Source organism: Lynx canadensis, chromosome A2 (genome assembly GCF_007474595.2).
Source record: "Lynx canadensis isolate LIC74 chromosome A2, mLynCan4.pri.v2, whole genome shotgun sequence".
Taxonomy (NCBI): Eukaryota; Metazoa; Chordata; class Mammalia; order Carnivora; family Felidae; genus Lynx; species Lynx canadensis.
In genome coordinates, this window is record NC_044304.2 from 107798550 (window position 1) to 107813030 (window position 14481).

General features: G+C 32.6%; 1 protein-coding gene across 2 annotated transcripts in view; it reads right to left on the bottom strand.

Annotated features, from left to right (window-relative positions):
- Positions 1–14481, bottom strand: part of AGMO (alkylglycerol monooxygenase) — a 384581-nt gene that overhangs the window by 181577 nt on the left and 188523 nt on the right. For both annotated transcript variants that reach the window (XM_030308043.1, XM_030308044.1), the window contains exon 6: positions 13989–14084. In XM_030308043.1, coding sequence (XP_030163903.1) covers positions 13989–14084 — 96 coding nt within the window. The remainder of the gene's footprint in view (positions 1–13988; positions 14085–14481) is intronic.

Consider the following 14481-nt stretch of genomic DNA (forward strand, 5'->3'; position numbering starts at 1 on the left):
GATCATTGGCAGGTGAATTTATTGAATTATTTTTATGTTCTCTCAGTACAGGTTTGTGAGGGCTTCAGTTTCAGTTGAAAGGACCCAGAGATAGAAAATTTAATTCCCATATCACTAAATGATTCTGAAATGTCTTTTTAGAGTTCTTACGACCTTCCTCCCCACTTGCCCTGCAGTCACATTTTGAGTGAGTTGAATAACTCAGAGGCCTAAAGGTTAATGAAACTTCCATTGTATCTAAGTTACCAGTGGGAATAATATTGCTTTAGAAATTGATAAAGTGACTACAGGTGGTAAATCAAATAATTAAATGCCTGCTATGAACTGGTTGCAATTAATTCCTTCCACATTATAGCTCTCAGGAGTTTTTTGATTACCTTACATCCCCTGAAAAACATACATCTGTAGGTCTTTCCAAATGAAATTGATAAATCACTTAGAGTTGAACTGTGTAAAGCATCAAAGTAAATGTTCTAAATTAATGTCCTGTCTGAAATTATTTCTTATAAAATTAACGTATTCTATTCTATACATTTCTTAGTTGTTTTCACTGATTGTTCTGATAGGGGAACATTGACTGGTTAGGTTTTTGTAGTTCAATTAAGAGTGCAGAAATGATTAACTATTGCACAAGTTGGAGGGCAAGACTTGCTTTAAACAAAAATTCAGTTAATTCAAAACAAAATAATTTTCACTTTATGTATTGTGTGGAAAATTGCCTCTTCTCACCTCACTCTATTAATGTTGGAGAAGAGACTTTCTAAATCCATTTTAAAAAGAAACCTCTCAATTCTATTCTTTTGTCAAATTTTAGCATACTACTGGAAATGTCACATTATATTTCCAACTTACAGTTTTTCTATATGCTAATGGATACTAAAAATACTGGAATATATTATTGAAAGGCTAATGGAATATTTATAACCACTTACTTTTCAGAAAGAAACCATGAGCCTATAGTTAATTATAAATTTATTTCCAAATAAGACATGCTTACAAATATTCAGGCTTCCTGTCTGAGAGGGAAAAACCATAATAGGGAAAATATGTCCTAGGAAGCATATGTTTTACAGAATTCTCATTAACAGTGAATGTGCTAACAATATGATAGATGCTGAGGAGCGACTGGGTTGTGGGTGAAGTGAAATGAAATATCCATAGTAGGAAAATGCCTGTATTCAGATGAGCAGAGGTTAGAGTGACACCATTGACTCTAACTAGTCTTCTTTAGACCATCATACATGACTAATGCTTCATAGACCTGTTCCACTGTGGCCTTCTGTATTTCACTGAAGTCAGTATTTAAGGGAAATACTAAGCCAGTTCCAAATACATTTATTATCTGATGTACAAATCATTGTCATATTATATTTAACTAAGAATGATATATTTGACATGCAATCTGAAAATGGCAAAATTTCAGGTAAATTAGTCACAACGTTCAATGCAAACACACACTAAAATTAAATAGACTAATAATTATACCATGATTAGTTGTTTATTTCATGGCAATTTTCCTTCCTTGCTCCCTCTCTTCCTCCCTCTATCCCTCCTTCCTTCCTTTATTTTTTTCTTCCTTCTTTTATCTATGTATCAACTAAGCATGTCTGCATGTACATTTAGGAATAAAAAATTTGAAAAATCTTTTATTTGGAAAGATCTTCACAATAACTATAGGCTCTTGCATATCTTTGTGAAAAGTAAGTGGTTATAAATATTTCTATGACCTTTCAATTATATATTCTAGTACTAGAGCCCTATTTATAGAAAGAAAACCTGAAGGACAAATATATTAATGCATACACATAAATTTATCTTTATTAAATGTTTATCATATATATTAAATATATATTTGAATGCCAATCAACAAGTATCTTAAGTACCAAATTACCAATAAAGATGTTCTATTAGCATTAGAAATAATGTTTCAGATTATTAAAATCTGTATGTATAAACCTTTTTCAAAGTTTCTTATTACAAGATAGTCACATAATAAGCCAACCAAGTACAACCTTGTCAGCCAGTCCATTCATTCTGCAAAGATTTATTGAATTTCTATGGACCTTACTAGGTTTTAGAAGTAAAAATAAATGAACTGATGCACAGGCACTTCCTCCAGAAAGCTTATTTATAGTCCAGGGGACTCTTCAATGGAAAGGTAGAACTATTTCAGAAGAAAAGGTTTTGTTTTTTTTTCCTTTAAAAAATTTTTTTAATGTTTATTTATTTTTGAGAGAGAGACAGAGAGACAGAGTACGAGTGGGGAGACAGGAGAGAGAGAGAGAGAGAGAGAGAGAGAGAGAGAGAGAGAGAGAATCCAAAGTAGGCTCCAGGCTCTGAGCTGTCAGCACAGAGCCCTATGTGGGGCTCAAACTCAAGAACTGTGAGATCATGACCTGAGCCAAAGTTGGATGGTTAACCGACTAAGCCACCCAGGCGCCCCGGGAGGAAAAGGTTTTATAGAAAGTTTTCTTTTTCAAAAATTCTGTATAATTTTGAGAAGGATGAGAAAAATCATTCATTTTTTTCCTTCCCAATTACCATTGCACAATAAAAATATTTGAACTTCTAATCAATTTGAATTTATAATGGGCACAAGATTACCTAATAAGAAGAAAATTGAGTTCCTTTTCTAGGTTGGAAGCTAAAAATTACCTTTAGTAAAAACATATGCTTTTATATAGTTCCTACTGTGAAGCGTTGCCAAAAATCCCATTGATTGTTTGCTTCTGGAAAATGCTGTAGAGAGTTTTCACTTGTTCATAAGCTTCTTCAATTGACTATACAAAAATCAAAATAACCTATGTGAGGTACATTTATTTAATAGGTATTTATTCAGTACTTATTTTATGCAAAGTTTTGTGTTAAGATCCTTTGAGAGATCATAGGGTAGAAGAATGGAAATTACAACTGAGTGCCAGTAATTTAACTATTTTTTAACTTAAAGGTACAATGAGTAACAATGTCATTTTAGTGTTTGAATATATATAGGAATATGATTTTTGCTATCAAGAAATTTTATAATAATTCCTCACTGAAAGTTTTAGGAAAGAATAAAATCCATGAACTACATGAACTACAAGTTACCATGTCAAAATAATTTTACTTTTTGCTCTTAGTTGATTTTTAAACACTCATTATTCTCCTTGTTAAAAACTTAATCAATCTGAACATTTATGGATAAATTTATATTGTAGAGCATCTGGTGATGAAATGTAAAAATAAAATCTTAATTACCTCCCCCACTAGTTCTGCTATGTTAATTCAAGACAACACACTCAAGTATTTAGACAGATGGTGGTGGCGGCCATATTAACCTCTGATTTCTCTACAGGGAAGCAAGAGAAAGCAGAGCTCTTAGGATGTGTGCTTGTCTGCCTAGTTTCACACTTTGAAATCCTTGACAAATGCTGATTTATTCACAGCCAAATGTTTTCCTATCTGATTAGGCAGCTTTCTACTTCAGTAAGCATGTAATATGGAGGTAGCTGAATTTCCACACTAAGGAGTGAAAAAACAATATTTATAGTTTCAAAATAAAACAATCTGGAGAAATCAGGACTGTTGGGATCATAAAAAGCTTCATAGGGAGTAAATTTCTGATGAATCTATACCATAGGGTTAAAGAGTTAAAAGCTTAGTGTTAAAAAGAATGAGAGTAGGCTATGTTTATACAATAAACAGCAGTTTTAAAGGACTGCATTTATAATAAATTATCTTGAAGGCTGATTCTTGTCATTTATGATTGTATTATTCCTCAGACAAGAGGACAGGAGCTAGACAAGTCAGCATTTTATTTGAATTCATCTCAGCTTACATGTTAAATAACACATTTGACTTTTCCTTGGAAAAAAATAAATGCAACTAGCTACTGAAAGTGTTCCTTCAAAAAGAGGTGGATTGCAAGTGACTTTCTTTTTTTAACAAGACCAATTAAATTGACAGAGGGGAAATTGGAAACATTCATAAGCATAACCATATGAAACTTCACTCTAGTGTAACACAATTTTATATTTACCAGTTTGGATCCTCAGGGAAAAAGAACCACATTATTATCAGTAGTAGTAACATTATGTTAAAAAAAATGTTACTGACCATGTACCTGGAATTATCTAAGTACTAGATACTTCCATCAATAAAACTTATAAATCTGCACTGCAGAGTTTACAATCTCATATGACAGATTTCCTAATTTTACCCTTCATCCATTTTGGTCTGTTAAAAATATTTGCAAGTATTAATCTTTTAAAGTTAAAGGTAGAATGGATTTTCAGTCAGTAGATAGAAGCTATAAGTATCTGTCTTAAGTTCATTTGCCCTGTTTTCATGTGCATACTTTCCTTCTAAGAATAAGCTCTTCTTGTCCCTTCAGGATTATTATTATTTTTTTAAATTAGTACATCCTGTCTTAGTTCAGGATACTATAACTAAATACAATAGACTGGGTGGCTTCAAAAACAAACATTTACTTCTCACAGTGATGAAGGTTAGGTAGTCCAAGATCAAGGTGCCAGAAGATTCAGTGTTTGGTAAGAGCTATCTTTTTACTGTATCCTCTCTCTCATGTCTCTTCTTACAAGGGTACTAATCTCATCATGAGGATTCCACTCTCATGACCTGATTTATTACCTCCTAAAAGCCCCCTATCCAAATATCATTACATTGGGGATTACAGTTACAACACATGAATGTGAAGGAACAAAATCAGTCCTCTCTGATCTTTACTATGAGTACTTTTTTCTCCTCTCTTCTCCAATACCGTATATATTGCAAAATATCTAGTTAATAATATCAATTCATTTCTTAATAGGGTTCTAAAATCATCACCATAGAAGTCTATCATAACCATCTATGTAATTGATGGGAGGGACATAAGCTAATGTGAGATAACAGAATGGAAAGGTTAAGAGAGACCGAAGAGCTGCTTAGGAGGAAAACAAGTGTATAATACATATTTTAAGAGAGTAAAAGAAAGAGCTATTAACAACTGTACCAGAAAAAGGATCACATATTAGGATTGTTTCAGGTAATCTGGGTCATCTCTAAGAAATGTAAAATCAGTGATACCAGATTTCAGAGGAGGAAGGGAGAAAATTGTTTACCAGGCTTTGAATCACATATCTACTACTAACTAGCTACAACACTAGGCAAGTTATTTAACATCTAAAATTTCAATTCCCTCTCTTTGAATGGGGACAGTAGAATTACATGATGATTAAATCTTATGAAATACTTAGCATAGTGACTGACACATGGTCTGAGCCACATAGGTGCTTGATCTTAAAAAAGGGGACAGTTTATGAAGAAGGAATTTGATTTGGGCCTTAAAGAATGTATAGAATAGCAACATCTAGAAAATATGAAAGGAGAGAAACAGCAACGGTACTATATCAGATTCATTTAGAAAATGGAAAATAGTCTAGTTTGAATGAATTGCACAGAATGGAAAGTAATGGGATGTACACCAGGAAATCTATTTGGAAGGCAGAGCATGAGAAACATAAAATGAAAGCAATTTAGACTTGGCTCATCAAGCAACTGAACATCACCAAAGGATTTTCAGTAGTACTAGCCTCTGAGGATAGATTAATTTGGTCCAGGAAAGATTACAACTGAGTTCTGTCTTGACTAACCAAAAACTTCATCTTATTTCACTGCGCCATAAGAATTATTTGTAAAACCTGTTGCCATCCATCATGGTACACTGACAAAGAACCAAATAAATATATCGTTTGAGGAGGAAGTAATGGCCAAAACATAAGTAAGCTCTGAAGCCAGCTGTGTTGCCTTATATAAACTGTAGAATACCAATATTCTTAGCTTTTAAAAGGATAATGTTTGCTCACAAAGTTGGCAAGTATAAAAATTTCAGTTTTCTAAAATTGTCCATTAAATTTGGGATAGTTTCCTGCTGCATGTACTTCCACATGTCCCGTTAATATAAAGCCTCATTAACTGAATTTATTTGAACTTATATTCATTCTTTACAAGCTATAAAAATTGAATTGACCTTTAGTGATTCAAACTATTTTATGAAAATTAAATGAAACTTTTTGCGTGGCCTATATTGGATGTTTAATACATGGTGGCTATTATATTATGACGTTAAGATCAGAAATAGATGAGAACAAGGAATCTGGAGCCTGACTACTTGGTACAAAGCCCAGCTTTGACACTTACTAATCCTGTGACTCAGGACAAGTTACTTAGCATGCTTAGTTTGAGGAAATAGTATTACTTATTCCATAGACTTGTTATAAACATTTAATGAAATAATATTTGTTAAAATGCTTGAAATACTTTTTGAAAAAGTGAGTGCTGGATAAGCATATGATATACCAAATGAAATAAATAAAAAAGTCAAACCAAAATTTCATCTCATCAAGTTTCTCCTTGGGATACATCAGACCAATGACAAATATCAGTAACTGAGAATTCTTGGCTTGGGATGACTATACCTGTTTATTCTTCTAAAATTCATTCATTTAAAAAATATTTTTAAAGCTACTTTTCCTTCATCCAGAATATTGTATCTCATTGTCCCAGTCTTTAATTCTTTTTTGTCCTTGTTATTACATGGAAGATGAGGAATACAAATGGTACTCAATGAATGTCTGTGGGATATAATAACTGAAATATTTAAAAAGATACATTAAATTTGGCTAATTTCATGATTTTGCACGTTGATTAATTTCTGAATTAGAAAAAAACCAGAAGATAACAAAAAACCTGAATAATACATTTCATCATCAGAAACTCAAACTCATAAAGATACATATTTTTCTACACTAATTTTTTGGCATTATTTCCTTAAATCTAAAATCCAACTGCATTAGTTTATATAATAATTCATACTAAACAAAATATGGGATGCATCAAAATTATGTTATAAAATGTGCATGAATAATCATGATGATGGCTAGGAATGATTAGTGAGTGACATACAATAAAATAGGTACCTAGAATGCACAAAAGATAACAACGATAATAGTACTACAAACATCTAATTGATTTATTAGAACATGAATTATCTTTTTTTTTAACACTCACAATACTGTGCATTGTTATCTTTATTTTACATATGAGGGAACTGAGGCACAGGAAGGTAAAGTAAACTGTCCAAGGTCATAGTAATAGTAATAAATGAAGTTAGGACTTGAACTAAGGGACTCTAACCCCTGAGGCCTCAAAAGGAAAGCACAGTTTACATTATGCAAATACTTACTTTTAATTTTTTTATATTTTTTTAGGTAAGCTCTGTGCTCAACATGGGGCTTGAACTCACGAACCTGAGATCAAGAATCGCATGTTCTATGGACTGAGCCAGCCAGGTACCCCTACATTTATTATGTTTTAAGAAAAGCACTTAGGATGAATAACTTTGTGTTATAATTTTCACGTTTAAGTTTTAATAATTATAGTGTGTAAAATATTCAATAATATCTTCCCAAGTGTCATCTTTATGCAAAATAAATAGTAATTTGTTAATGAAAAAGCTTTGTTGTCTAGTTAAATAATTCCAACATGTTTCCTGCCTACTCAGCGGGCAAAATAACAGCTACAGAAACTTGAGATAAACTAAGCATGTTTCTCTATAACCAGGACTTAAAATTCATGTTATAAATAGTATACATTTTATTCTTCCTCAGTGATTTACTAAAATGATAGGATAAAACAGATACACCGACTTAAAATAAAACTACATTTTACACAACACTGGCTCTGGGTAGACTCCGTAAGATTTTGAAGAACAGATAAATACTGCTAGACTTCCATGAAAAATCATAATGGGGGATACAAAAGGGCAATAAATAAACCACTCTATTAGTTGTATAAAGAAGTCAGACCTTCTAAATTTCTCTCCACATGCTGCTACCGGTTTTTTGCTGCTATAAAGTTCCATTTTCCTGTTCTTCTCTGTATCTCCAGGTTTCTGCAAACTTCTGATTCCTATTGTCTCTTCAGTTATGTTGCTTCATAATTCCACTACATATCTCTTAAGCTTTCTAATTTTTCACATTGCATTCTTGGAGTTCTCCTATATTCTAATTTCTATTGATGCTTATTCTCATAAGTGTGTCATTCATATATATATGTGTGAGGAAAAAAAAAAAAGTCTGATTGGGACAGTTATAGGAGTATAGTGTTGCCAATGAGAAGAACTTGTTTTCCTCATACCTTACCAACCAAATCTCTGATGGCAGCATTTGTGCTTAGTGAATATAGTTGGCTTAGTAGGATTCTAATACATAACTTCCCTAAGGCATGTTCTGACTGCAAGGAGAAGGGGGTGGGAATGGGAGATGCTGAAAGAGAAAGTACCAGCCTCACCCAGCTAGGATCAGAAATCAAAATTTGAGACCACAAGAGTGACTGAAAACCAAAAGGTTTCTCTCCAATAAAGAAAGGACCTAGAGAGGAAGAAGCCACAATACTGGCACACAAGTCTCCTGACTCCTGAATTAAGACTCTTGGCTGATTCTTATAATATTCATGCAAATATTCATCTATAGGAAGAGGCTCTAAGGAACTTGCTGAAAAGCCAGGAAGGTAAAAAGCTAGAAAATTGCTGACAATGATTTAGACTGCTGCCTCATGCTGGTAAGAGAAAATGTAGAAAGCAAATCCTACTAAGTTAATGTGGCTTTGAAAACACCTTGGGGGGCGCCTGGGTGGCTCAGTCGGTTAAGCGTCCGACTTCAGCTCGGGTCATGATCTCGCGGTCTGTGAGTTCAGGCCCCGCATCGGGCTCTGTGCTGACTGCTCAGAGCCTGGAGCCTGTTTCAGATTCTGTGTCTCCCTCTCTGTCTGCCCCTCCCCTGTTTATGCTCTGTCTCTCTCTGTCTCAAAAATAAATAAACGTTAAAAAAAATTAAAAACAAAAAGAAAACAACTTGGGCATTTCATTAATTACACACACACACACACACACACACACACACACACACACACACAAGATAGTTCTTGCCCTAAGATTAAAGGCCACCAAGGATAAAGAATATGCCTCATAACTAAAGACCATACTAAAAGACCCATGTCCTATCAAGTGGAAATCAAAACCTCCAAAAACACAGGATAATTAGTTAATTTTATTTCCCTGCCTCCTACAATAAAAATAAGAAAAGGTCAGAGGAATATATCAGAATCTAACATCACTACAACAAATGTGCCATGGAGATTGGCATGTAACAACAATAATAATATACTAGACATACAAAGAAGGCAGATGTGATCCATAACAAGAAAAATAACAGTCAATTGAAGTAGACTTGCACATGACTTGGATGTTGGAATTAGCAGATAAGAATTTTAAAATAATAATTATAATTAATACTTAAAGGAAAATACAGTCATAATGAATAACATAATTTCAGCAGAGAAAGAAAAACTATTTATAAATATAAATGGAAATTCTAAAACCTAAAGCATAATATCTGATGTGAGAAATCCACTGAATGGGCTTAAAAGTACATTAGAGGGAGCAGGTAAAAAGGTAATTAAACCTGAAGACAAATTAATAGAAATGAACTAATCTTAATAAGAAAGTGAAATTTTAAAAATTACAAAGCAGTGCTGATATGAATCAATATCAAGTAATGTAACAAACATGTAGGTATTTTGAGTCCCAAGAGAGGAGAGAGATAAAGGTATAGATATAATGTTTAAGGAAATAATAGCATTTATTTTTTTCAAAATTTGACATAAAATATACTACCTGTGAACTCTAAAAGAGGCAAAAAAAAAAAAAGAGAGACAGACTCTATATGACGTAAATAAAGCAAATAAAGACAAAAAACTATCTACTCAAAAACTACATAATTGTCCATTAAAAAATCCTGGAGAATTTTTAAACAAATTTTTTTACAATTGTGCAAACAATACTTCCTATAAAGCTATAATACCCAATAATGTGAAGGATTGGTATAAGAAGAAACAAATCCATAGAAGAGAATAGAAGTCTAAAATTAGAGCTAACTATATATGATCAATTTTCTTTTCTACAAAGGACTTAGGTAGTCCAATGGCTAAATGAAAGTATCTAAAGGGTGGTATATTAAGTGGGTATTCATAAAATAGCATACCCCTACCAAATACCATATTCTTTTAGAAAAAAATTTTTAATGTTTATTTATTTTTGAGAGAGAGAGAGAGAGAGAGAGCATGAGTAGGGGAAGGGCAGAGAGAGAGGGACACACAGAATCCTAAGCTGTCACCACAAAGCCTGACAAAGGGTTTTAACTCACAGACCAGGAGATCATGACCTAAGCTAAAGTCAGACACTTAACTGACGGAGTCACCTAGGCACCCCCCAAAATATCACATTTTAAAGTTTATTCAAGTATATGAAAGGTCCAAAAATAAAATTAAAACTCAAAAGATTCCAAAAGAAACCTTAGGATAATTTCTTTGAAAGTTTATGATAATCAAAGACTTCTTAGAGAAAATACAAAAAGTAGACAAAAAAACACCTGAACTCACCATTAAAAAAAGATAAATTAATCTTTTCGAATTAAAGCTTCAATATTTTTCAAAAGAATTCGTTAAAAAAATGAAAAAGCATGCTACAAACTGAGGAAATACAATTGAAATACATGTATCTGACATTGCTTTATACCCAGAATCTATAAAGAATTCCAAGTCACTTAGGCAAACAACTCAAGAAAAAATAAAGGCCTGAGAGGTGGCTGGGTGGCTGAGTCAGTTAAGCATCTGACTCTAGATGTCAGCTAAGGTCATGATCACATGGTTCATGAGTTTGAGCCCCTCATAGGGTTCCATGCTGGCGGTGAGGAGCCTGCTTAGGATTCTCTCTCTCCCTCTCTCTGCCCCGCCCCAGCTCTTCCTCTCTCAAATAAATAAACTTAAAAGTAGTAATAAAAATAAAGGCTTGAACAGGCATTTCATTAAAGCAAATTCATCAAAGTCCATCAAACACATGGAATGCCACACAACATCGTTGTTATTAGGGAAATAGTATCACAAAAAGAAAGTTCTCTGCCCACATTAGAATGAGTAAAATTAATGCTTATATTTCATTCTAATCCTTATCTCCTAGCCATCCCAAATGTCTCTCCTCTAGGAAAAGAGTTGATTACTCATGTATACTTCAACAGACATTTTATGCATATGTGAACATATAAAACACATAGTTGTTTTCCCTTTTTTAATAAAAATAATATCCTTTGGTATGTACCTCTGTTTTTTGGACATCTGTCCATATTAGTCCATAAAAAGATTGCTCATTTTATTTGTAACTGCATCATATTCCATTTAAGGGCTTCAGGTAAGCACGATAAAAATCCTTGAGTCGTATGGGTTCAAATATTTAATGCCAAATAATTATTTCTCTTTTATATTTCTTTGCCCAAGGACCAACTGATGTGTACATGAACAATGATAATAAGTAAACATAATAAATAATGATAAGGTAATGGATAATGTTACTACTGCTATTATACTGTGTAGATCATCTAATATTCAAATATCATCTAAAACCTCAAAAAATTAAACATTCCACAGTTATTAACTTTAAAACATACGTTAAATAATAAGTTTTTCTACTTGCCTTGAGTAAACTCAGAGGAAAATAATATAACTGACTATGTACTTCAGACACTTTGGATGAAGGAACAATAAACAAAAATGCAGGCAAAAATTAAACAAGAGAGTACAGTTTGTAGCAGAAGGTTTTATAACTCTCAGAAAAGAGGAAGGGGATAAACAATATTACCTCTCCATCAGAGTAATCAAAAATTAAACAGAAAATTTCATCATAAACTCTTCATTTTGTTTTATGATCTTTTTATTCTCTCATATACAATATTTCAAAAGCATGTTATCAGTCTTTTGTTTTGTTTTTTGTTGTTGTTGTTTTTTACTTTCTCTTATCCTAACCTAATTGCTTGAAGTGAATGAACCTGTCCTCACTTTTAAAAAATCAGTACCTTTTTAAGACCAAATCTCCCTCCGAGTGAAAACTGATTTTATGGATGTCCGTAGCAGTGAAACAACTGAATGAATCAAACCTCCATTCAGGAATGTTCAGGGCTTTTTGGCCACCAGTGTCACGTGTACTATGGCTTCTGTATTGCTTATGTGAATGGACTATTGTTTCTGTGTATTGAACTTCCAAAAACAAGGGCAAGCATTTAATTTTTTTTAAGTTAAGTCTTCTCCCCACTCCAGTTCTCCATTTCACTTGCCCCTCTGTCCAGAAACAGCCACTGTTACAAATCTCTTGGCTCTACTTCCTGTGTGATTCTGTTATTTAAATAAATGGTAGTATGCTGTCTATAATAATAAATGGAGTTAAATGCACAGCTGTAAGAAATATTATAAATGTTTTCACACCTAATAATATAATTTAAAATTTCAAGACCCAAACCTTAATTTCAGAAAGTGTGTTCTTGCTGTCTGTGCAGCTCAACTGTAGAAATTATGCATTGTATACTACTTTCAAAACTTTGAAGTATAACACAAGTGAAAAGTTGTAATGCATTGCTTTTGAGTTTAGAAATGAAGCCACCTGGAGGCTGAGTGTAAAAGAAATGTTTCATCAGTGGCTTTCCACCACTGCCTCTTTACATACTGAGATGCAACTCAAGCTCATAGACCTCTCAGAGGAACACAGGAAAAGGCGGAAGTTACTTAGGCACCAGTGTTCTGTATTCACGAACTAATACCTGACCCAATACGTGGCTTGACCTGGAGCAGAGCTGCTATAAAAATGTAATTCTCCTTTAACCCCTCCATGTAAATCATCAGAAAGCTTTCCTTTACTGATTTAAACAAATTTGGTCTTTGACCTCTACAGTCAGAATTGGCCTCAACAACTCTTTCAGACAGTTGTAGTATTTGACTATTTGATGTATGTCAACTGCCATAAAATGCAATGCTATTTCACCACAGATCTTCAAATAATGTCACATATGTCCAAAGCCATAATAACAGTCTCTTTACTCCAAGTAAATCAGTAGCATGAATACTGCAGATTAATGAAATAATGTACTTTGTGTATCAAGCTTTGGTATCTAATGCAGCTGTTATTTGCTGTATTGTTCAACCATCTGCAACACCTGTCAATGTGTTTCCTATGGAACTTCAAAACACTCCCAACAAATACCAAATGCTTGAAAAGGTTCTCATGTACATAAGCAAAAAATTTCTAGGTCTCTGATTTTTGGTATTTGACAACCAGCAGAGTACAATAGTTCATAAAACAATCAGTTGCTTAATGATCTACCTGCAAAAATTCAAATCTGACAATTTGAGATACCACAGACAATCCAAAAAATTATATATGCTACTTTTCTAGGGGGAGAAAAAGCTAAACGTACTGAACATTCTCTAAATAAATCCTAAACTCTAAAATAAAGCGGGATTTCCAATCAAAAGAGTTTTCATAATTTCTTTAAGAGTTAAACTTTTTTCAGAGTCCCTACTAACTGATATGTATGTGTGTAAGTATAAATATGTAAATAAAAATGTATCAATATTATATATTTTAAATAGTTAAATATTTTTATTATTATATAATAAATCATATTATAAAATAAATATTTTAAATAACAGTTACATTCAATAGATAAATTATATATATGTATATATTTATAAATATATAAAATTATATATATATAAATTTATATATTTAAGTTGAAATGAATTTCAACATCTTTGGGTAAACAATGTTTAATAAACTGTAATACAGGAAGATACTGTATTGAATATAGTATTAGAATGTTTTGGTACTTAATAGTTCAAAAATTGTTTTATTTAATTGAGACCAACTGGCCTCATTGCTTCTTATAAACTTTGCAATATATATTCAATATAAAAGGAATAAAAATGAACAGATGTTTCTCCTTAAAGAAGGCAGACAAAGATTTTTCTTACACAATAAATCAGCTGCTAGTGGATTTCCAGGACATTGCTTCAGGCTAACTATTTAGGTATAGAACTTTAAAAACAAAAAAGAAAAAAAAAGTCACCTCTGTGTGGATCCAAAATTGGTAGAGAAGATTGAATTGAAGATGAACAGCATATACTGAAGGCGGTATGAAGAGGGCCAAGGGAGAGTAGAATATCTGAAAAATTAAAAATTTAAAAATTTGCACATCTTATTTCTCAACATGAAATATACTTTTACTAATGATTGAATGTTATGAGTAAAACTTCATGAATACATCTTATTCTTTAGCAAATCTGCCTTATTCTATATATTTTATTGCCACATTTGACTTTGCAACATTAATTTTCCACAAGGTGATAAAGTTACAGACAGGTAGAAGCTAAGTTCACCAGACTTTTAGTCCGTATTTAATACTAATTAAAACAGCATACATGGTGTGTTATTTCCTTAATCTTGAAAAGGTTGGATGTGTTTCCTGGGAGTAAAGAGGTTTTTCTTATACACAGAGATACTCACTTTAGTTGGAAAAAAAAAAAAGAAAGTATCCTGTGCCTTTATGCATTGATGGCTCC